Source organism: Phyllopteryx taeniolatus, chromosome 9 (genome assembly GCF_024500385.1).
Source record: "Phyllopteryx taeniolatus isolate TA_2022b chromosome 9, UOR_Ptae_1.2, whole genome shotgun sequence".
Taxonomy (NCBI): Eukaryota; Metazoa; Chordata; class Actinopteri; order Syngnathiformes; family Syngnathidae; genus Phyllopteryx; species Phyllopteryx taeniolatus.
The window spans coordinates 14,706,192-14,728,145 of record NC_084510.1 but is presented as its reverse complement, the minus strand read 5'-3'; the positions used below and the strand labels follow the sequence as shown (position 1 = coordinate 14,728,145).

The following is a 21,954-nucleotide window of genomic DNA, read 5'->3' as shown; positions in this document are numbered from 1 at the left end:
CAGTGAGCAGCATCAATTCAGGTACGTGTGATAACATAATACTCCAGGACCTCAGTGATTATTTGAACAACAATTCTTGTGGTTCTGTGGAGTCCCCCAAGGAACTAGCCTAGTCTCTATTCAATTTTTCAGCGACACAGTGCCATTCATCAATGTTTGACACACAGTACCCACTACTACAACGATAACTCTCACCTAATCATGCGAAACCAATCAGTCTACTACAAAACCCAATTCCAATGAAGTTGGGAGGTTGCAAATCCTTTTCAACTTATATTCAGCTAGAAAGAAAAGACATTTATTGTTCAAACTGACAAACTCAAGGTTTTTTGCTGGGACAAGGGCATGTTTACGACTGTGTTACATCACCGTTCCTTTTAATAACACTCATTGTTGAAGTTTGCAGGTCGAATTCTTTCCCATTATTGCTTGATGTACAACTTCAGTTGCTTAATAGTCTGGAGTCTCCATTGTCGTATTTTCCGCTACATACTTTCAATGGGAGAAAAGGTCTGGACTCCTGCAGGCCAGTCTAGTACTCACACTCTTTTACTATAAAGCCACACTGTTGTTGTCTTGAGATTGTCTTGCTGAAAATAAGCAGGGACGTCCCTGAAAACGACGTTGCTTGGATGGCAGTATATGTTGCTCCAAAACCTGTCTGTACCTTCCAGTATTAATGGTACCTTCACAGATATACAAGTTACCCATGCCCAACTCCCCAACCACATCCCCATCTCTGCTGTGGAAAACCGGGAAACCTGTAGTGAGAGGTCGAATCATATCATACTCTTTGTACAAGAAAAAAAATAATAAATTTAGAAAATGAAATTGAGGAAAAAATTAAACATCTCACAGAAAAATATCCAATTAATCCGACAGATACGCTTAGAAACCAACTTCAAAAGGCAAAACATCAATTAGACGTCATCTTATCAAAAACAACTAAATTTCTACAACAGTTAAGATACACGAACTTTGAGTACAATAATAGGCAAATTTCTTGCGGACCAACTTCAGCGCAATAAAGAAAAATCATTAATTACAGCCATTGAAGATTCAAACGGCAGCTGTACACAGTCGCCGCTAGAAATAAATTAAATATCTTAAAATTATTATAGCAGTTTATACGCATCTTAGAGCAACCCAGACCAAAAACAAAATGAAACTTTTATTAAAGATCTAAACATTCCTCAATTAAATACAGAAATTAAAGACAGTCTTGATGCTCTTTTTTTTTTCTATTTTTTTCAGAACAGTAGAGGAGATAAATGATAAAGGTCATTTAAAAAAAAACAAAAGGAACTGGGGTTTATACATTTGGACAAATAAATATTACATCTTGTAAGGCTGGAGATGCTACTGCACCTCTGATTACATGCAACACCGTGGTTTATTTGCTTTAGAATAATTCTCTCCCAACCCATTAAGCAACACATTTCTTTATAGAGGTAGTGAAGCAGATTTATATTTGTCCACAATAATCCATCATATGCTAACACTGTACATGCACCCGGTAGAAAGACTGGCTACTGTTTATACACAGTAAAATTAGTATTGAGAGGTCATTTATCAACCGCTGCAGAGAAAAGAGACATAATGTCATGAGGACCATTAGACACTTAAAGAGGCTCCAGGTTCACAAGGCTATACATCCAGTACAGCACAGACCTCCACCAAGAAAGAACAATCAAACTGAAAATCTTCAAAAGATCTAACCCCAACATATATTTTGGAATGTGTCCTTAGGATCCATGCATTATTAGGTGAGAAAATAAAGAAAAAGTTTGCGAAATGCAATCCTTCACAATTTTGTTTGCATCATGAAGTAATAATGTTCTGGCATTTGCTCATGTCCTACCACACCACCAAGTTTTATGAAAAACAATTAGTTGTATATTTCGCCATAAAACTCAAGAGCGCAGACCTCAACCAAAGCAGAGCAATCCTAAACATGTCTGATTTGAGTTTTTAAAAAATTTTCCCAATTAACAGTATTTTCAGTCTTACTGTCCTTAATACACTTTATGGCCTCTTTCTCTTTGCGCGATGAACTGTTACTGGTCAAAGTTCCATGGAATGAGACAATCTTTGGGGGTAGAGATGTCAGGACATTGTTACCAGCAGACAATAGATAATGCCTTAAACCACCTCCTCTGTTTAAAGACAACTTTTCTAGTTTGACATCAGAATCAGAATCATCTGTATTTTGCCAAGTATGTCCAAAAAACACACAAGGAATTTGTCTTCGGTAGTTGGAGCCACTCTAGTACGACAACAGATGGCTTTTACACCAATAATAAACCAGCAGTCCTCCCTAACCCTGACTCTACATCAGAAGTAGCCTCTCCCCAATGTTGCCCATGCGCCTGCACAACGGCTGCTTAGCCTCTCTGTTACAAAGCCGCGGTTGCACAGACACATGGCGCAACATCGGCAAGCAACTTCTTTGGCTCCAGAGTCTGCGGCTCATTTGCACCCAACCTAGATGACTGAGAAATTACACAGAAAAATGCTGGATAAGATATCAAATGTCACCGGGCCTAACTGCTTGTGACATCTTTCTTTATAGAGCAAGGTTTCTACCCCTACTTCCATGAGCTGAAAAATTGTAATGCTGAAGCAATACACATGATCACTCCGGATAGGCTGTAGAGCGTGGACAGAGCTAGACTATTGCATCAATGTTTGCAGAGTAAACAGAGGGGTGCACATTGAGTGGCTATCATGCTACCCTATACCACATGAAACTTTATGAAATCATGCATTTGTTGCTATTAAGTGTGAAAGAATATTGAAATAAAGTTATGTCTTATGCAGTGGGGAAAAAAAAGTGTTTGGACAGCCACCAATTGTGCAAGTTGTCCCACATAAAAAGATGAGAGGTCTGTACTTTTTGTCTTTGACACACTTCAACTCTTGAGAGACCGAATGCGGAAAAAAAAAATACAGGAAATCACATTGTATGATTTTTTATATTTATTTGTATATTCTTGAGGAAAATTAATATCTGGACACCTACCAACCAGCAATAATTCTGTCTCTCACAGACCTGTTACTGTTACATCTTTAAGAAGCTCTTCTAATCCTCCACGGTACCTGTATTAATTCCATATCTGTATAAAAGACACCTGTCCCCACCCTCAAACATTCAAGACTCCAACCTCTTCACCTTGGCCAAGAACAGAGAGCTGTCTAAGGACACCAGGGACAAAACTGTAGACTCGCACAAGGCTGGGATGAGCTCCACTACAATAGCCAACCAGATTGGTGAGAAGAGATCAAATCTTGACGCAATTATTAAAAGATGCAGGAAATACAAGATAACTGACAATCTCCCTCGACCTCGGGCTCCATGCAAGATCTCACCTCGTGGGGTATCAATGATCTTGAGAATGAGAGGGATCAGCCCAAAACTACACGGGGGGACCTGGTCAATGGCCTGAAGAGAGCTGGGACCACAGTCACAAGGAATCATGGATTCAAATCCTGCAGCGCCCGAAAGGTTCCCCTGCTTAAGCCAACACCATACCCACTGTGAAGCATGGTGATGGAAATATCATGCTTTGGGGTTGCTTTTCTGCAAAGGGGAGAGGACGACTGATCCGTATTAAGGAGACGATGGGTGGGGCCATATAATGCAAGATTTTGCGCGAGAAAACCTCCTTCCCTCCATAAGAGCATTGAAAATGGAAAGTGGCTGGGTCTTCCAGCATGCCAGTGACCCCAAACACACAGCCTCGGGTAACTAAGGAGTGGCCCTGTAAGAAGCATTTCAAGGTCCTGGAGTGGTCTCCAGACCTCAAACCAATAGAAAATCTGAGGTGGGAGTTGAAAGTCCGTATTTGCCAGCGACAGCCCCACAACATGAAAAGTGGACCAAAATGTCTGCTATAGTGTGTGCAAACCTGGTCAAGAACTACAGGAAATGTTTGAACTTGGTAATTGCAAACCAAGGTTTCATTACAAAGTATTGAGTTAAACTTTGTCAGAATATTTATTTTCCACAAGAATATACAAATAAATTGTTTGAAAAAAATAATCATACAATGTGATTTCCTGGATTTCTTTTTCACATTCTGTCTTTCACAGTTGAACTGTACATACGATGAATCCTACCGACCTCTCTCATCTTTTTAAGTGGGACAACTTGCACAATCAGTGTGTGTCCAAATACTTTTTTTCCACCACTGTATCTGTTAAAAAAATCAGGGAGTGTTTTCATCAACATCATGTACATCAGTCACATGTAACCTAGATTTTATCACTTGTTATAAATCAGGAGTGATGGCACATGTGCTGCATGGTGCAACAGGCATTCATTATTCAGCTCGTATTCTTTTCAAACAATAGGCCGGAACACACACAATACACACCTGAGTGAGCTCCTGCTGCCCCAAATCCCATTTTTTGATGCCGTTGTCTCTCGATCCACTGAACAATACATCTCCCTGCACGGCCAAACACTCGATGCCATCGTAATGTGGTGGCTCAAAGTTATGTGCTGGGCCAACGTTACCCATCGTCCCCTCTGCCACATCAAACACCTGCAAATGGAAGCACAAAGCACTGTTAAATATCTTTAACTTTTATCCCGACACTGTTCGTAAAAAAATAAATATGGTCTCAAAATATTTGTTCACGTTAATTACCTTCACGTAATGGTCTTTAGAGCCAGTGATGACCTGGTCTTTGCCCAGTAGAGACTGTCCCACCGTGAGACACATGACTGAGCCAATGTGGCCTGTCAGCTTGCCCATAGCTTGCATCCTACACACACACACACACGCAGGCACGCACACAGGCATGCAATCACACACAAACACACACAGAAGTAGAAAAGAAGTTGAAGCAGATTTTCAAATCATAACGTTCCCTGAATGAAGACATTTTCCATTTCACCAAAAACCTGCTTGAGCCAAAGCCCTGTCACAGAGAGCGAGATGATACTAACAGGGTGTTTATTAAATGCATTTCCATCTTGGCAGAATACCTACGCATCAATAAATGGGTATGAGATTTTCTGTCTAGTTTCCCTTTGTCCCTCTAGAACAATAAAATAGAAAAGGAGAATATTGAGACCTTCCCCAAAAATGCTCATGTGTACCACTTCACCAATATTCTGCAGCTTTTTAGTATCTTCTATAAGATGTAACTTATTGCTTGCAATTGATGTCTGGTCTATGTTTAACATCATGTAATCATGACAGTGCAAAGAGCAGAAATTAAGAAATACAAGTTAGGATTTAGGTGTCCACACATGCATTTGTATTTTTTTTTTGTGTCTTCCATTATCAAAATGCATTAGTAAAGCAACAGGTGCCACCATAAGGTGTGGTCTGGTTTATCTGTGGTGTAAAGCATGCAATATGAGAATTTACAGCATCTGAGGTGAAGTGATGAGTCAGTTTTCCCTGTGGAGATTGATGGTGTATTAAGTAAACATGAGTTTGTTGAGTGAAATTTCTTCTGAATATCACACATAAATAGAAAAGGAATAATAATAAAAAATAAAAGGAAACTAAGTCGATAATAGTGTGCGCACTGCTCACAAAATAGATTTTTGGAAAGAGATCACACAGGCATGGATGAATAAACAAAAGAATGTACTGTACCTGTTGAGATCCCAGATGCGGACAGTGTTTCCAGTAGCGGCGTACAACACAGATCCTGATGGGTTGAGTGCAATCTGGTTGATCTGACATTCACCATGTGCAAATGTTATCGTGCGGGTGGTGGCGCCGGCACACGCATCACCTGACACTACCTGTCCTGATGAACTGGTGGAAGGTAAAAAGAGAAGAACTCAATGGAAGGCAGACACAAAGGGAACAATTAAACATACAGAAGAAAGTTCATTAGGTACTGTACATCTGCACAATGTAATGACATCTACATTAAATAATTCTGCCTTCATAAGATAATAATGCTCAATTTGGATCAACACTGACTGTTGACTATAACCATATTAATAAATATTGTTCAACTTTATCTTTGATGTTTGATCTGAACTGAAAATTATTACCTCAGCGGATGGTGAGCGGTATTGTTTTGATCGTCACGTTACCAGGATTACACAAAAACAACAGAACCGATTTCCATGAAACTTTGGAAGGACGCCACTGTTTGACGAATTAGATTTCGACAACAATTGCTCCCAACCAGGTACCAAAAATGTTCCGTTACGGTCCCTTTGCCCATCATTGTCCGTAAACCAGACAAGGGGCCGGTTAACATTTTTATTTTCTATTTTTGCCATTACCGATTCATGATGGAAACGTTCATTGCAACATTTCCGTCTGTATCCCCTACAAATATTTACAGGATCTCCACTTCATGTAGCTAGTGGAGGGGTGTTAACTTACCTGAGTGTGCGGACGCACTTTGCCGAATCACGTATGTCCCACACCTTGATGTAGGACGTAGAGACGGAGAAGACCAGACCCGAGGAGGGACAGTATTTGACCGAGACTACATTGTTGGGGTGGCCTTTGAGCGTGAGAATCTCCTGACCTGTCACCAGGTTCCACATCTTACAGGTGCGATCTGGAGGAAAGTGTTAATTAAGACTACTTAGTATGCATATGACAGTGCTTCCAATGGATCTAATACACTGACTTTCTGTCAGTGCTGTGATGAAGTGTGTACCTTTGGATCCAGTGAACAGCAGCTCATCCGTGGCGTCCACACACAGAACGGGCTTTGAGTGGCCCTCGGCTACAGACACACACTGCAGGGGGGCTGTCCGACCCCCCTTCACACCACCGATTGGATTGATCACACCCCTGAAAAAAATTATTCGCAGTGTTACTTCATTAAGGCAATATGAAAGCGAATTATTGCGCTGACATTTCTACAGATGAAAAAAAACTACAGGCATACATGCTTATTCACCCAAAAAAAAAATGTTTTTTTTTTCTTTTTTATTTATTTATTTATTTATTTATTTTTTAAATACGCTTACACTCAGTGGACACAATTGACATCCAATGTGAGAGCTGTACAAAATAATTCTCCTTGTTAAAAAGGTAGTCATTTAAGACTGTCTATTACAGTCAACAGTAAAATGTTTGAAAACCACTGCTCTAGGTGTTGACATGTCTTGACCTGCATGTTTCTACTGTCGATTAGGTGATTTGGACTCTTGTGGCGCCCAAGTGGTCGCCACGGTCTGTCTCCATTTTTGTAATAAACTTTTTAACCGGAGCCATAAAACATCATACTGAGAGGTGATTTTCATATTCCAAATACCGAATTTGGCTATAGGCATGCAAGAGTTTACATTCGAAATTGAACATCTCTCAGTATAGTGCAATGATCTTTACCACCGCTACACAGTTAAATTAATATCTCCCTGATAGTGTTAATCATAACTGAACATTATTTTTCATGCAGTTCTTGAGTTGGAAGTCTCTTTTGATTGCATTGGTAGCCAATTAAGTGTATGGTGAGTACATATTTACTTTTATTATTATATTTGCAAATTGTTGCTACAGCTCTTGCACTGGCAGTCATTGTTTTGTGCAGGTGCACCTAATGATGTCGGCCATCGAGTGTACATACTCAAAATCAATCTCCTGCTCCCTCCTTACTGACTGTTGTGGAAAAGTCAAATTCAAGTATCAATTGAGAGTTCATGGCTAGTCAACCCACTTCTTTCTCTCATCCAAAATCATGCCATCATAAACGCTACATAAGACACACACACACAGCTTTCACTGTATGTTATATGCACTCAACCTTTCCCCATGTAATGCTGACAGTCGGAGTCAAAGAGAACCAGGAGAACAGTCAGCAGAGTGAGACAAGTGCAGGGAGATGGTGATGGGGAAGGGGGAGGATTGTGAGAAAATTGGTCTCTGGTGGGTTTCCTAATAACACTAGTGGGGCCTGTGTGTCTGTGTGAAATGGATGAAATGGAAGAAAGGTGGTAAAACGCAACAGAGAGGGTAACAGTGGACTCCAAGTCATCATTTTGAATTTTAATAGGTATTTTAAATTTGTTACATTTGTGCTATTTTCTTAAAAAACTCAAAAGCGCCTGTATGACTTCCTCTTGCTGCTGGCTCTCTGCCCATGGTCAGAGGTCATCAGCCCCTAATTTTTATTCAAATAACAAATGGGCGTAGCGGACATCTGCCAATTTTAACATTGGTCTACATGACTGGACCCCAATGAACGCTGCTAAGCAACAAACTGGCCGGTAAATGTTTGACGTGACCAGGAATAAAAATCACAGCAATTCTGTCGGTCTGTGTTGCTCCGTCAACATGAATTGTATGTCCCTGTGAAGTGTGATTTAAAATATTGGTTTTGAATGAGAGAAAATATTTTAAAAATTCAATTAAATTAGAAAATAAATTTTTAAAAAAACAATTAAGACATTATGAGTGATTATTGTACTTATGTATTCTACTGATGTGGCTGGTGCCACATTTTTCAATATAAAAACACACAGCTGGAGGAATTTGAGGAGAAAAAAGAAACACAACTGTGATGACACAAACGCACACACATTGCTTTCGTTTGCATTAACAAACCAATCAAAAAGTTAGTAAATGAGCCAACGGAAAACAAAAATTGCACACAAAATAATGTATATATATATATATATATATATATATATATATATAAAGAAATAACTCAACAGCAGCCTGCAGAAAAAAAGCATTACCTTAGATGGCATCAAAACATGCATCAACCACCACCTGTGGTTCACCACCTCCGTGGGTTGGGGTCCCCAAGAAAGAATATTCACTTTGGCACCCTTCACATCAATGTCACATATTAAAAATAATATTTTCTAGGGCCCCTGTCGGTCATCGGGCTCAAGATCGCCATCACTCCCCCCTTTATGCCTTTATGATTCCTGTGAGTGGCACCAATGCATGTAGGTAGAATAAATGAGAAACGTTGTAAGAAAAGCCACTTTTGCCTCTTGGAAAAAATATGCCCTACCAATTGTTATCTGGGAAAAGAAATAAATTGAAAAAAGCTAACCAACAAAACTAACAAAAACACTAATAAGGGAGAGGAAGAAGATAATTACAATTTTATAAGCTAGAAGGGAAATTTGAGTGCAGTTTTATGAGGGAACCTCATTTTGCCTGTTGTCAAGGCTACAAGGAGCTCATCGCTACAGCATAAAATGACTTTGAACGCTTATTTTTATCTACCTGTTGTTTAGATAAAGCTATATTGACTATTTAATCCTTTTTTTCTCCCATTAAAAATATGCAAACTGGAATACAGCTTCCCTCAGCACTGTATTGGTCCAAATACTATAGCAGCAACTGCTCCTTCTCTATCAGCATGAAAGGTCTCATAGTGAGCAGAGTTATGAAGTATGTAAGAGCTGCTAATGGATGTTGCAGTTCCGAGCATGGGGGATCAAAAGACTAATGAGAAATGTGGAGGCAGATCAGTGTGTGTTCTCTGCATCACACAGAGAAATAGAGAAGCGCCTCTGTGAAAGCTGCGTTAAGTTGTAAGTTAGTGAGCAATATACAGAGATAGAGAGTAGAGGAAAAATGTGTATGTCATTATAAAATGAAACAATTTGTCTAACACTACTCTATGCAAAAGATAAAAACCCAATTCTCTGAAACAGAACCTCTAAAGCTCACCAATTAGCATGTGTTATTTTCTTTCACTAGTATAAACACGCTAGGCCTGAAAGAACGAGTCTGGCTGCCTGTTAACAAAGAAGGGAGCGTTCTTTTTTTTGATACAGAGTAGGTAGGGTAAACAGAGTGCAAGGGGTGAATTAGTGAGTTTAAACGGTGTTGAGATGCAAACTTCTGTTTTAGGAGTGTTGTTTTTTCTGCCATTTTAATGCATCTGCAAACATTTAAAGTTGTATTACTTGCACATTTTTTATGGATTTGGGCCTTTTGACTTATGCAAATTAGACAAGTTCAGTTATTCAGTACACACATTTATGTACTGGGTCAGCCAATAATAATAATAAAAGAAGGAGAACGGTATGTACACCGCAAAGTGAGCGAAATTTATGTAAGGCAACTCTGCTCATTCATCAACATGTTTGTTGCATGTCATCAATGGGAGAATACTGATTTTATTCATCTTATTAATATCAGTTCATTTATTTTATCTTTTAGAATGTTACTTACAAATATTTTATATTCGTGATAGTTTTACTCTGGAACCATCCATCCATCCATTTTCTAAATTGCTTATCCTCATTATGGTCATGGGTAAAATGGAGCCTGTCCCACCTGACTTTGGACGAGAAGCGGGGTACACCTTGGACTGGTCACCACCCACTCGCAGAGCACATGTAGACAACCATTCACAGTCACACCTAATGATGATTTAAAGTTTTTAATTAATTACAAAAACATGTTTTTGGAATGTGGGAAGAAGCCAAGAATCAATTTTCCAGGACTGACAACGTGATAAAGACTAGCCTGAGTTTTATGATATTGCATTTTAAAATTGTATTTGCACAACCAATTTGTATGTGAAGAGTGCATTAATTGGCTGAGCATCTCAGGTTTTGCTTAGTAGCAACACCACAAATACACCACAATCACACATGGGTAGAAAGGCTGGTGGGGGGAGGAAAGACAGGTGGTGAAGAGGCGGCCAATGATGACCACAGGAACCGTGATGACATCATGGTGAGTTTACAAGCAAATGGCAGAAGACATGACAAAGAAGGAAAAGACACAGTTGGTCTACCTGAGCACCTCGGAGAGCGAGGAGTCGCTGTCATCCGACCTGGAGGGAGAAGAGGAAGGAACGGGGTAGGGAGGGGTGTCAGGGAGAGGAAAGGGTTAATCACACTAAGGAAAGACAGAAGGGTTACTGGCAATGGGTTACAAAGGAGGAGGGACTTAGGAAAAGGCTTTACAGTGGGTACACGAAAGTATAAAGACCCGCTTAAATTTTTCACTCTTTGTTATATTGCAGCCATTTGCTAAAGTCATTTAAGTTCATTTTTTCCTCATTAATGTACACGCACCACCCCATATTGACAGAAAAAAAACTATTGTTTATATTTTTGCAGATTTATTAAAAAAGAAAAACTGAAATATCACACAGCCATAAGTATTCAGACCCTTTGCTCAGTATTTAGTAGAAGCACCCTTTTGAACTAATACAGCCATGAGTGTTTTTGGGAATGATGCAACTAGTTTTTCACACCTGCATTTGGGGATCCTCTGCCATTCCTCCTTGCAGATCCTCTCCGGGTCTGTCAGGTTGATGGTGAACGTTGGTGGACAGCCATTTTTAGGTCTCTCCAGAGATGCTCAATTGGGTTTAAGTCAGGGCTCTGGCTGGACCATTCAAGAACAGTCACAGAGTTGTTCTGAAGCCAATCCATTATTTTAGCTGTGTGCTTAGGGTCATTGTCTTGTTGGAAGGTGAACCTTCGGCCTAGTCTGAGGTCCTGAGCACTCTGGAGAAGTTTTTTGTCCAGGATATCCCTGTACTTGGCTGCATTCATCTTTCCTTCGATTGCAACCGATTGTCGTCCTGCCCCTGCAGCTGAAAACCACCCCCACAGCATGATGCTGCCACCACCACGCTTCACAGTTGTGACTGTATTGGACAGGTGATGAGCAGTGCCTGGTTTTCTCCACATACACCGCTTAGAATTAAGGCCAAAAAGTTCTATCTTGGTCTCATCAGACCCAAGAATCTTATTTCTCACCATCTTGGAGTCCTTCAGGTGTTTATTTTAGCAAACTCCATGCAGGCTTTCATGTGTCTTGCACTGAGGAGAGACTTCTGTCGGGACACTCTGCCATAAAGCCCTGACTGGTGGAGGGCTGCAGTGATGGTTGACTTTCTAGAACTTTCTCCCATCTCCCGACTGCATCTCTGGAGCTCAGCCACAGTGATCTTTGGGTTCTTCTTTACCTCTCTCACCAAGGCTCTTCTCCCCCGATTGCTCAGTTTGGCCGGACGGCCAGCTCTAGGAAAGGTTCTGGTCGTCCCAAATGTCTTCCATTTAAGAATTATGGAGGCCACTGTGCTCTTAGGAACCTTAAGTGTAGCAGAAAATTCTTTGTAACCTTGGCCAGATCTGTGCCTTGCCACAATTCTGTCTCTGAGCTCTTCAGGCAGTTCCTTTGACCTCCTGATTCTCATTTGTTCTGACATGCACTGTGAGCTGCAAGGTCTTATATAGAGGCTTTCCTAATCGAGTCCGATCAGTATAATCAAAGACAGCTGGACTCCAATGAAGGTGCAGAACCATCTCAAGGATGATCAGAAGAAATGGGCAGCACCCGAGCTAAATATATGCGTGTCCCAGCAAAGGGTCTGAATACTTATGGCTGTGTAATATTTCCATTTTTCTGTTTTGATAAATCTGCAAAAATTTCAACAATTCCATTTTTTTCTGTCAATACGGGGTGCTGTGTGTACATTGAGGGAAAAAAATGAACTTATGACAAAGCTGTTGTTTTTTTGGAGTCTGTAAAGTAAACACTCGCACGGCTCTCTTCCTCCTCCCCCCCCCCAAAAAAAAAAAAGTCATTTTGATTGGCTCGCAAAGGCTACGTGCGTGGTCATGTGACTGCCTTGTGTCGTCTGATTGGTGAATTGTAGTCAAATGACAGTGATCATGTTAGATTGGCGCAACAGGCGGAAGTCAAAGGTGGAGTCTAAAAATAAAAATAAATAAAAGTAGCGAACGGCATGTCGATCATTGTAACAGAGTAAAAGTATCAATCCTTCTTCACATAAATACTCCAGTAAAAAGCACAGTGCATTTAAAGTACTCTGACAAGTACAGTTTATCGAAATTTTACTTGAGTAAATGTAACGGAGTAAATGTAGCACATTACTACCCACCTCTGTAGCAATGGCCTTACAACGGCTGACAGCTGAAAGTTCTGCGGGTGCCCACATAGTCCTGCACATAGTCTTTTTCTCCAAAATGGGCGAGGCGCCTTACAATCCGGCACGCCTTATGTGTGCACCGAGTTCCAAAATCTGTAAATGTTGTTGTGTGACTTTAATGAGCGCTCTGCTTGACTGACTGGGAGCATTTCCTTCCGACACGCTGGTTATATAGAGGAAGGCGGACGTGACTGAGGACAGCATGCGGACGTAAAGGGGGAAGGGTGCGTGTGACAGAGGATGCTAAAGACATGCCCCCAGTAGGTATATAGTTCCGGTATGTGCATCGGTTTGGCTAAGGACCCTCAAAAATGGCAGCTACGAAGAGACACGCTTACGAAGCACAGTTTAAGCTGTAAGCTATTAGTTACGTGGAGGAACATGGGAATCGAGCAGCCGCAAGAGAATTCAAGATCAACGAATCCATAGTTTGCAAGTGGAGGAAGCAGGAAAACGAGCGTCGCCAAGTCAAGAAGACTAAGCTGAGTTTCCGCGAAAACAAGGCGAGATGGCCCGAGTTGGAAGACCAACTCGAGTAATGGATTAATGAGCAAATAACAGCCGGAAGAAGCGTCTCTACAGTCACCATTTGACTGAGTACAATAACTCTGAGCTTGCCATCATTCCGGGAGGCTTGATGAAGGAACTCCAACCGCTGGACATCGGTGTAAACAGGGTGTTCAAAGTCAAGATGCAAGTGGCGTGGGAGCGATGGATGACAGATGGCGAACACAGCTTTACTAAGTTACGCCACAATTTGTGAATGGATTGTGGATGCTTGGGCTAACGTGTCTGCTTGCGCTGTTGTATTCGAGCTTTCGTAAAAGCCGGCATCATTTCTGAGGAGCCGCACGGCAACGAGACTTGACTCTGACAATGACGAGAGGGAACCTGGCGTGTCTGATGGAGAACTTGCCCAGCTGTTCATTTTGGATACAGAAGATGAGGACTTTGATGGATTTGTGAATGAGGATTGATAAAAAAATAACGAGTACATTGTTAAATACTTCAATAAAGTACAACCGAACTCAGTTTTGCTCCCGCTGCCTTTTTAAAAACATTCTTTTAACGTGCATGCATGCTACCGTATGGTTTAAGCTAGCGTATGTTTTACCGTGCCTCCGCCCAATAATACGGTGCGCCTTATGTATGTGTTAAATACAGACATAGACCCCGTAACTGAGACTGCGCCTTTAATACGGAGCGCCTTATGGTCGTGAAAATACGCTATCTTGTCTTTGTAGTGTATTCAATTAAATATAGGTTGAACATGATTTGCAAATCATTGTAATCTGTTTTTATTTATGTTCAACTTCTTTGCAATTGGGGTTGTGTATACGGATATACTGTACACCGAAACATTCTTAAAGGTCCCCATATTTTGGCTATTTAGAGCTCCATAGAGTGACTCTCTATCATGGAGTGTATAAGTGTCAATTTCATTTTAAAAAACACATTGGTTTTGTCATACGAGTGTCCAGAAAAGGCCCCTCTGACAACTACTTCTGTTTGACCCAGTTTTGTATCCACTTTGTTCATATTTGGCCCTTTCCTCTGATTGGTTGCCTCCGTGTAAAAGACCTACTTGTGAGACCACACATGTTCATTATATAGACAGCGCTGCCTCTGGAGCAGAGATGTAGGCGGAGATCTAGTGATCTAGTGACGTAGGTAAGCTTGAGAAATTGGAATGACCTGATTTCAGACCTCTTGGCAGAAAAACATCTGGAACTCAGGCATGCGTGGACGATTTTAGTTCATATTTCACACGTGTACTCAAGTCCCATAAAGACAATATTACATGCCAAATAATACAAAAAGTTGGTTTGGTAAAATACGGGACATTTAACCTCAGTACGGCAGTAATATTAGTCGTTCTTCACAGAGGATAAAAACTATGCCTGTGAGTATTCTTTTATTGTCTGTCTACATGTATTGCAGCACCGTTTGTGTTCAAATATCCGTTGCTTAGAGGGTTATAACACCACAATATAAATGCTATTCGTTAGTCCATGCCTATGAAGTTTCCCATTATGTGTTAGCACTAATCTAGCAGCATTTAAGGCAAAGTTATGTCGTTGTTTTAAATACACAATGTCAAATTGTCTTTGTTTTATGTTGAGTCTGACAAAAAGCTTCAACTGAGTGGCAAAAAACACCTTAAAGCCTCATCTTTAAAGAATCAGTTACTAATTCTATCTGTCAAACTGAGATCATACAGCATAGAGTCACTGCAAAAAAACCCGTACGACCGCTCATATCCCGAAAAACTTGTAGGTCGGGTCTATTGTATCTTAAGGCACCATTGTAATACTATTTGATGGGTCTCTGTGATTGGGTTATGGGCTCTTTGCACATAATCTCCTGTGCTGCCGAAATAGGGCTCAATCTTTTCGGATTTGAACTGCATTATTGTACACAAGGTGTTTATAGGACTTGCCCAAACTAACCATCACAGACGTACATATTTGTAAGTTGACCTCCAAAGCGCCAGGCAGGAAATTAAGAGAAATGTTTAACATATGCCTCACAGCGCAAATGTAAGGCTGCTTGACTTTATTATCCATCCATCCATTTTATGTTATAGGTAGTTTTTTTTCCACTGTAAAGATTCAATGAGGTGCAAAAACATTTTTTCATCCATTATTCTTGGTATACAAGTTCAACAATGTCAGTGTCATTCTCTCTTTCTGGTCATAATTAGGCAGAAGGGATAATAATCATCAATCACACAGTCTACTGGGGAAACTGCTGGTGAAGGTATTCATCCTGACCACACCCTCAACTCCACATCATCTCAGAGAGAAAGGCCATACAGTATGTGTGGTTAATAGAGCAGTAAACAATATTTATATTATGAACCTTTATGGCCTTGGTTTGTCACCATAAAAGCCAGCGTTACAGACACAATGACATGGCCCTAGATATTTTGAGATGGAAAGACGGGGATTAAAACCAGCTCAAATTATTTATTTATTTGCTTTTTTATTGAATGCTGGTTGCTGTTAGTATAGTGATGTTCCGTTTCTGACAAAACAAAATGTATTTAAAATTCATTGGTTTTATAGAAAGGAAATGTAAGATGTACAGAGAAAATAAGGATCTACTGTCCCTTTCAAAGCCGCTGAATACAACCAGCCAGAAAAACTGATTAAAATTCATCTTCCATTCTAGTATTACATGTAAATGAATTCTCCATGTCAGGGCCTTGACACACACAGAAATATACACTAAATCAGAGGGGTATTATAAATAAACAGGGTAATGATTATATTATGCCAATTTAGAAAATGTCACAATTACAAAGATTGTAAATACAGATATCCATTCTACAGAGAGACAGTAGCATGTGAAGATCAATTTAAGAATGGAGGCAATGTAAAGGCTGGGCAGTGAATGTTTGTGTCACAAAAAATGCTTCATGTAACAAAAAATGTCTTCATCGAATTCATCAATGCAGCTGCAGCTGGAATGTAAAAAAAACAACGCAAAAGCTAAGAGACTTTATATGGAGTATTTGGTGAGGAGCTCTGTAAAAGGCTATGCAGAGAATCAACCTCCCACATAATCAGTCCATTCAAATGGCTACAAACGACAACAGCTGCAATAAAAGATTACAAAAGTAATTCACCTCCGCCTCCTTCACACTATGACTAACCACCAGCTCTTGAGCAGAAAAATATTCTTATGTACACATTGGCAGAAAATGTTTTCACACGTTCGCTGACATTGAGGCAAAATACAACAATTTCATGAAGGTTGCAATTCTGCTGAATGTACTACATACTAACATTACCCCATAACTCACTACATGCATTCAAATGATATATTTTCATGAATCATATATTTATGAAGCTCATCTTCATTGTAATGTAATGGGAGTGATGTGCGGATAAACTAACTGGGAATTGCACACAATTAAGCTCCACAAAACCCACAGACTTAGGACCTTTCTTCTCCAAAGACCTGACCTCCAGCCACCCTACAGGGCCACTAAAGCAAAGATAAGACATCAAAAAAACTTTGACTGTCTTATTGTACTCACTTGTCCAGAGCAGAACCTTGACTTTGGTTGCTGGTGAGCCTCGAGAACACATTGCGGTCATTCCTGGTCCTCAGAGGAGGGGAAGAAGGGGGAGTATAGCCATCAGTGGGCCTGAGAAATGAGGACAAATTACATATGAATAAGCGTAAGTGAATAGACATATGTGACTTTGAAACAGGTGTGCATGTACCTGTACGAACGGTCATAAGATTTTCTTCTGGTGATGGGAGAGGTGTCGTAGCCCCGCGACTGCCTGGGACTGACACACAAAAAAAGCAAACTAAGCCAATCCTGAAGGAAGTATACAAATGCTAATCACACAATAACTATATCCATTATGGTTGTAAAGCAATTAGCAGTGTTACTAACATAAAAAAACAAAAACAACTGGCTTACTCATTTTAAAAATGCAAACACACACTTCCATCCTACGGGATTTATTCAGATTCCACTAAATTACCTTCCTTTTTAGGGCTATGTTCTAAAAATCTCACGATGTTTTGTGATGTGACATGTTTTGTTTTGTGCCTACGTGGTGGCCATGTTGAATGTGGGGCATTGACACGGCAGGCATGTGACGATGGTTACATCTATTGTACATAGAGCAGAGGAGAGATGGCGGCATGGCTGCAGCGTTAACTCTGAGGACTACAAACTATGGAGTCTGTTATTTTTTCAAGCCATTCGCCTTTGGCAACAGATTTGGAACTAGGGAACTAATACCTAGCGGCTCATGAAAGCGACCCACCTATGGTGAGTACTGTACGTCAACAATGTCACCATGACCAAGCACACCGGCGTGATAAGTTTGTATAAAATGTGAAACTTTCAAACATTTTCAAGCATATTTGAATATTTATTTACAATAAGTTACTGTATTGTAAGTACTGGGTGTTTTAGGCCACGAAAAAAACCTTCAAATAATAATGTACTGTACAGTAATATGGGTGCATATGGCCTCAAAAAAAAAAAATCGGCTGTATCGGATGACCCCCCCCATTAGTCCGTTCTATCTAACACCCAAAGATGCCACAGGATGGTGTCAAAGGCTAATAGAAAAGTAGTGATGTATATTGCCTGAGAGACTAAGATCTTCTGTATGTTGGAGAGGCGGTAAGTATAGCCTGGGTTGTGACAGGGAGTCTTTGCTGCATCTGCATGTACAGGTGCACTTCAGGTGTGAAATAAAATCTCCAAGCCATTTATTTTTAAGGGTAATGGTGTAAGATGAGTTTGAAATGATATTAACGTGTTTTGTGATCACAGCTTGGTATATTTACAGTTTAAACCAGTGATTCCCAACCAGTATGCCATGGCACATAGGTGTGCCGTGAGAGCTCTTCAGGTGTGCCGTGGGAAATGATCAAATTTCACAAAATTGGTTAGAAAATTATTTATTTACAACAAATAATGTATCTTTATGCATCTATCTATGCCAGCGACATACAGTGACAGACCGAACACATAAATGCACTTCTATTATATGGCAAAAAGTACATAATTGATGTCTATCCACTTTTGTGACAATTTTGTTTGGTGGTGTGTAGTGAGATTTTTTGAATGTAAAATATGCACCTTGGCTAAATAAAGGTTGGGGATCATTGATTTAAACTATAACTATAGTAAATTCTAAATATTTTGGGTGGGGCGTCAATTACTCGCGTTTTTTTTTTTTTTTTGTTATTGGTGGCAGGGCTCTGTCCTTATCCTTCGCATATAGCAGGGGATTGGGGTATTGTGACTATGGTTTACTGTGGTGTAGAACACCATTGCATGAAATTGCTATATAAGCGCAACGTTATCTTTGTCAGCCAATTTGAGACAGCTTTAGTATTGCTTCATTAGATTGTGTCTCATCTAATGTTGGAGCTGGTGATCATGTAACAAACACGAGCAAGAAGAATATTCACAGTTGTCACCTCTCTACCTTGCAGATACATACAGTGGGTACGGAAAGTATTCAGACCCCCTTTAATTTTTCACTCTTTTGTTATATTGCAGCCATTTGCTCAAATCATTTAAGTATTTTTTTCCCCTCATTAATGTACACACATATTGACTGAACAAATTGAATTGTTGACATTTTTGCAGGTTTATTAAAAAAAGAAAAACTGAAACATCACACAGCCATAAGTATTCAGACCCTCGGTATTTAGAAGCTTTATGGGAATGATGCAACAGTTGGGGATCCTCTGCCATTCCTCTTTGCAGATCCTTTCCAGTTCTGTCAGGTTGGATGGTGAATGGTTTAAGTCAGGGCTCTGGCTGGGCCATTCAAGAACAGTCACGGAGTTGTTCTGAAGCCACTCCTTCATTATTTTAGCTGTGTGCTTAGGGTCATTGTCTTGTTGGAAGGTGAACCTTCGGCCCAGTCTGAGGTCTTGAGCACTCTGGAGAAGGTTTTCGTCCAGGATATCCCTGTACTTGGCCGCATTCATCTTTCCTTCGATTGCAAACAGTCGTCCTGTCCCTGCAGCTGAAAAACACCCCCAAAGCATGATGCTGCCACCACCACCACGCTTCACTGTTGGGACTGTATTGGACAGGTGATGAGCAGTGTTTGGTTTTCTCCACACATACCGCTTAGAATTAAGGCCAAACAGTTCTATCTTGGTCTCATCAGACCCAAGAATCTTATTTCTCACCATCTTGGAGTCCCTCAGGTGTTTCTTTAGGCAAACTCCATGCGGGCTTTCATGTGTCTTGCACTGAGGAGAGGCTTCCGTTGGGCCACTCTGCCATAAAGCCCCTACTGGTGGAGGGCTGCAGTGATTGTTGACTTTCTAGAACTTTCTTCCATCTCCCGCCTGCATCTCTGGAGCTCACCCACAGTGATCTTTGGGTTCTTCTTTACCTCTCTCACCAAGGCTCTTCTCCCCCGATTGCTCAGTTTGGCCGGACGTTCAGCTCTAGGAAAGGTTCTGGTCGTCCCAAATGCCTTCCATTTAAGAATTCTGGAGGCCACTGTGCTCTTAGGAACCTTAAGTGCAGTAGATTTTTTTTTGTAACCTTGCCCAGATCTGTGCCTTGCCAAAATTCTGTCTCTGGTCTCTTCAGGCAGTTCCTTTGACCACATGATTCTCATTTGCTCTGACATGCACTGTGAGCTGTAAGGTCTTATACAGACAAGTGTGTGGCTTTCCTAATCAAGTCCAATCAGTATAATCAAACACAGCTGGACTCCAATGAAGGTGTAGAACCATCTCAAGGATGATCAGAAGAAATGGGCAGCACCTGAGTTAAATATGAGTGTCACAGCAAAGGGTCTGAATACTTACGGCTGTGTGATATATCAGTTTTTCTTTAATAAATCTGCAAAGATTTTAGCAATTCTGTTTTGTTTTGTTTTGTCAATAAGGGGTGCTGTGTTTACATTAATGAGGGAAAAAATTAACCCAAACGGTTTTAGCAAATGGCTGCAATATAACAAAGAGTGAAAAATTTAAGGGGGTCTGAATACTTTCTGTACCCACTGTATATACATCATACACATTTTTTATTGCTTCCCCAATGACCACTTTGGTTGTGTATGTTTTCCACTTACAAGGTGTGTCCTCTGACAGGCAAGCTGATGGTACGTGACGCTCGTTCCCTGTGGTAGGGGTCAAGCAGAGAGAGGCCGAGGCTAAGACCCAGGCTTGCCTTGACCCTGCTCAGACTGTCCTCCTGGATGTCGGTGAGCGAGGCCAGTGACTTAGTGATTTGCTGCTGCTTGCAGCCTGACGAATGCTCCAGGGTGGGACCCAGATACTCGGCTGACACCGCCTTCATCTGAGCTGACAGACGAGATTCCACCTGTGTGGGAGGTGTGAGCCCATTGTGTTACAAGGAAGCAGAAGGAGAGAGCGAAATGAGACAGAGAAGGCAATCGGGGTAAAATAAAATCAACATAAAAACAGAATCAAACCAAACTAGAAAAAGCAATTCAACTGAAGTCTAGCAGCATGCAGCTGAGCAGGATCATATTACAGCAATAACAGCATGGTCAAACAAAGCTGGAAAAAAAAACACAATAAAGGATGGAGGAGACTGTGTTACCAGGAGAGTAAATCAGAAATGTGTCAAATGATAAATTATTTCACTCCAAACATCAAAGAGGCAAGTCATCTTGTCTGTATGGTTATACCGCCACCTTGTGGTATATAAAGGGCACATACACTAAGATAAAATGAAAGCTGGTATAAATGTCACTAATAGTAACTACTCCTCAAACGTTCTAATTTGATCTAGTGATTAATCTGTCTGAGTAAAACCAGACGAGGGATTTATACAAAATGTAAACGAATGCCACAAGTAAATGAGATGTTTTACCTTCATTTTGAAGTCATCTTGACTATTGGACTCTTTCATTAGAGAGACACTGGAGGAGGGAAAGGAGAGCTCAGATAAATAGATAATTTAAGTGATTATAATCAGAGAAGATCAGAAGTGGGGGCAGACTGTGGTTTCACCTGTTGTCTGAGGCTTGACTGAACTCAGATGGCTCCTCATCTGTGCTAGCATAACCATTCTCTGAAAGTGTGGAGAAAAAAATCTTCTCAGTCAATAAGAAACAATTAAAAAACAATCAGGTCATCTATTCATCTGTGCTTCTTATACATAAACACACAGTGTGTCCCTCACCCTGTTGTACATTGTGGATGAGAGCCTGCAGTTCAGGGATGTATTCTGCCTTCTCCCGCAGAGCATCAAGGATCATGTGATTTTGGGATGAACCAATCACATCGGTCTGTCTCAGCTGACCCTCCAGCAGTCTGATCTGAGCCTCCTTCTGTGCCACCTGTAAGCTCTACAAGAGGCACATACATATGGGGCTGTGGGTGAGTGGCATCTTCATGCTTTCATAACAGAAAGGACAGTATAATTAATCAATGTTGTTACTAGCACAAATTTAAGTGCCAAAATACAAATGATGGTATTAGGGAAAGTCTGTTTTGTTGTCAAGACATGAATATTGTATTCAGCAACATGCAAACTGATATAAATAATGCACAATGCACTTATATACCTTTGGTCCAGAGTTATAATGATTG

The 21,954-nt window shown here is 40.6% G+C and overlaps 1 protein-coding gene across 6 annotated transcripts in view; it reads right to left on the bottom strand.

Annotated features, from left to right (window-relative positions):
* Positions 1–21,954, bottom strand: part of kif21b (kinesin family member 21B) — a 96,748-nt gene that overhangs the window by 14,369 nt on the left and 60,425 nt on the right. For 4 of the 6 annotated variants that reach the window (XM_061784707.1, XM_061784711.1, XM_061784709.1 and 1 more), the window contains 12 exons: positions 21,545–21,710; positions 21,373–21,433; positions 21,233–21,281; positions 20,466–20,716; positions 17,112–17,180; positions 16,922–17,032; positions 10,705–10,743; positions 6,649–6,785; positions 6,366–6,546; positions 5,616–5,780; positions 4,653–4,770; positions 4,377–4,547 (listed from right to left, as the gene is read on the bottom strand). In XM_061784707.1, coding sequence (XP_061640691.1) covers positions 4,377–4,547; positions 4,653–4,770; positions 5,616–5,780; positions 6,366–6,546; positions 6,649–6,785; positions 10,705–10,743; positions 16,922–17,032; positions 17,112–17,180; positions 20,466–20,716; positions 21,233–21,281; positions 21,373–21,433; positions 21,545–21,710 — 1,518 coding nt within the window. The remainder of the gene's footprint in view (positions 1–4,376; positions 4,548–4,652; positions 4,771–5,615; positions 5,781–6,365; positions 6,547–6,648; positions 6,786–10,704; positions 10,744–16,921; positions 17,033–17,111; positions 17,181–20,465; positions 20,717–21,232; positions 21,282–21,372; positions 21,434–21,544; positions 21,711–21,954) is intronic. The other 2 variants (XM_061784710.1, XM_061784712.1) reach the window with 1 other exon arrangement.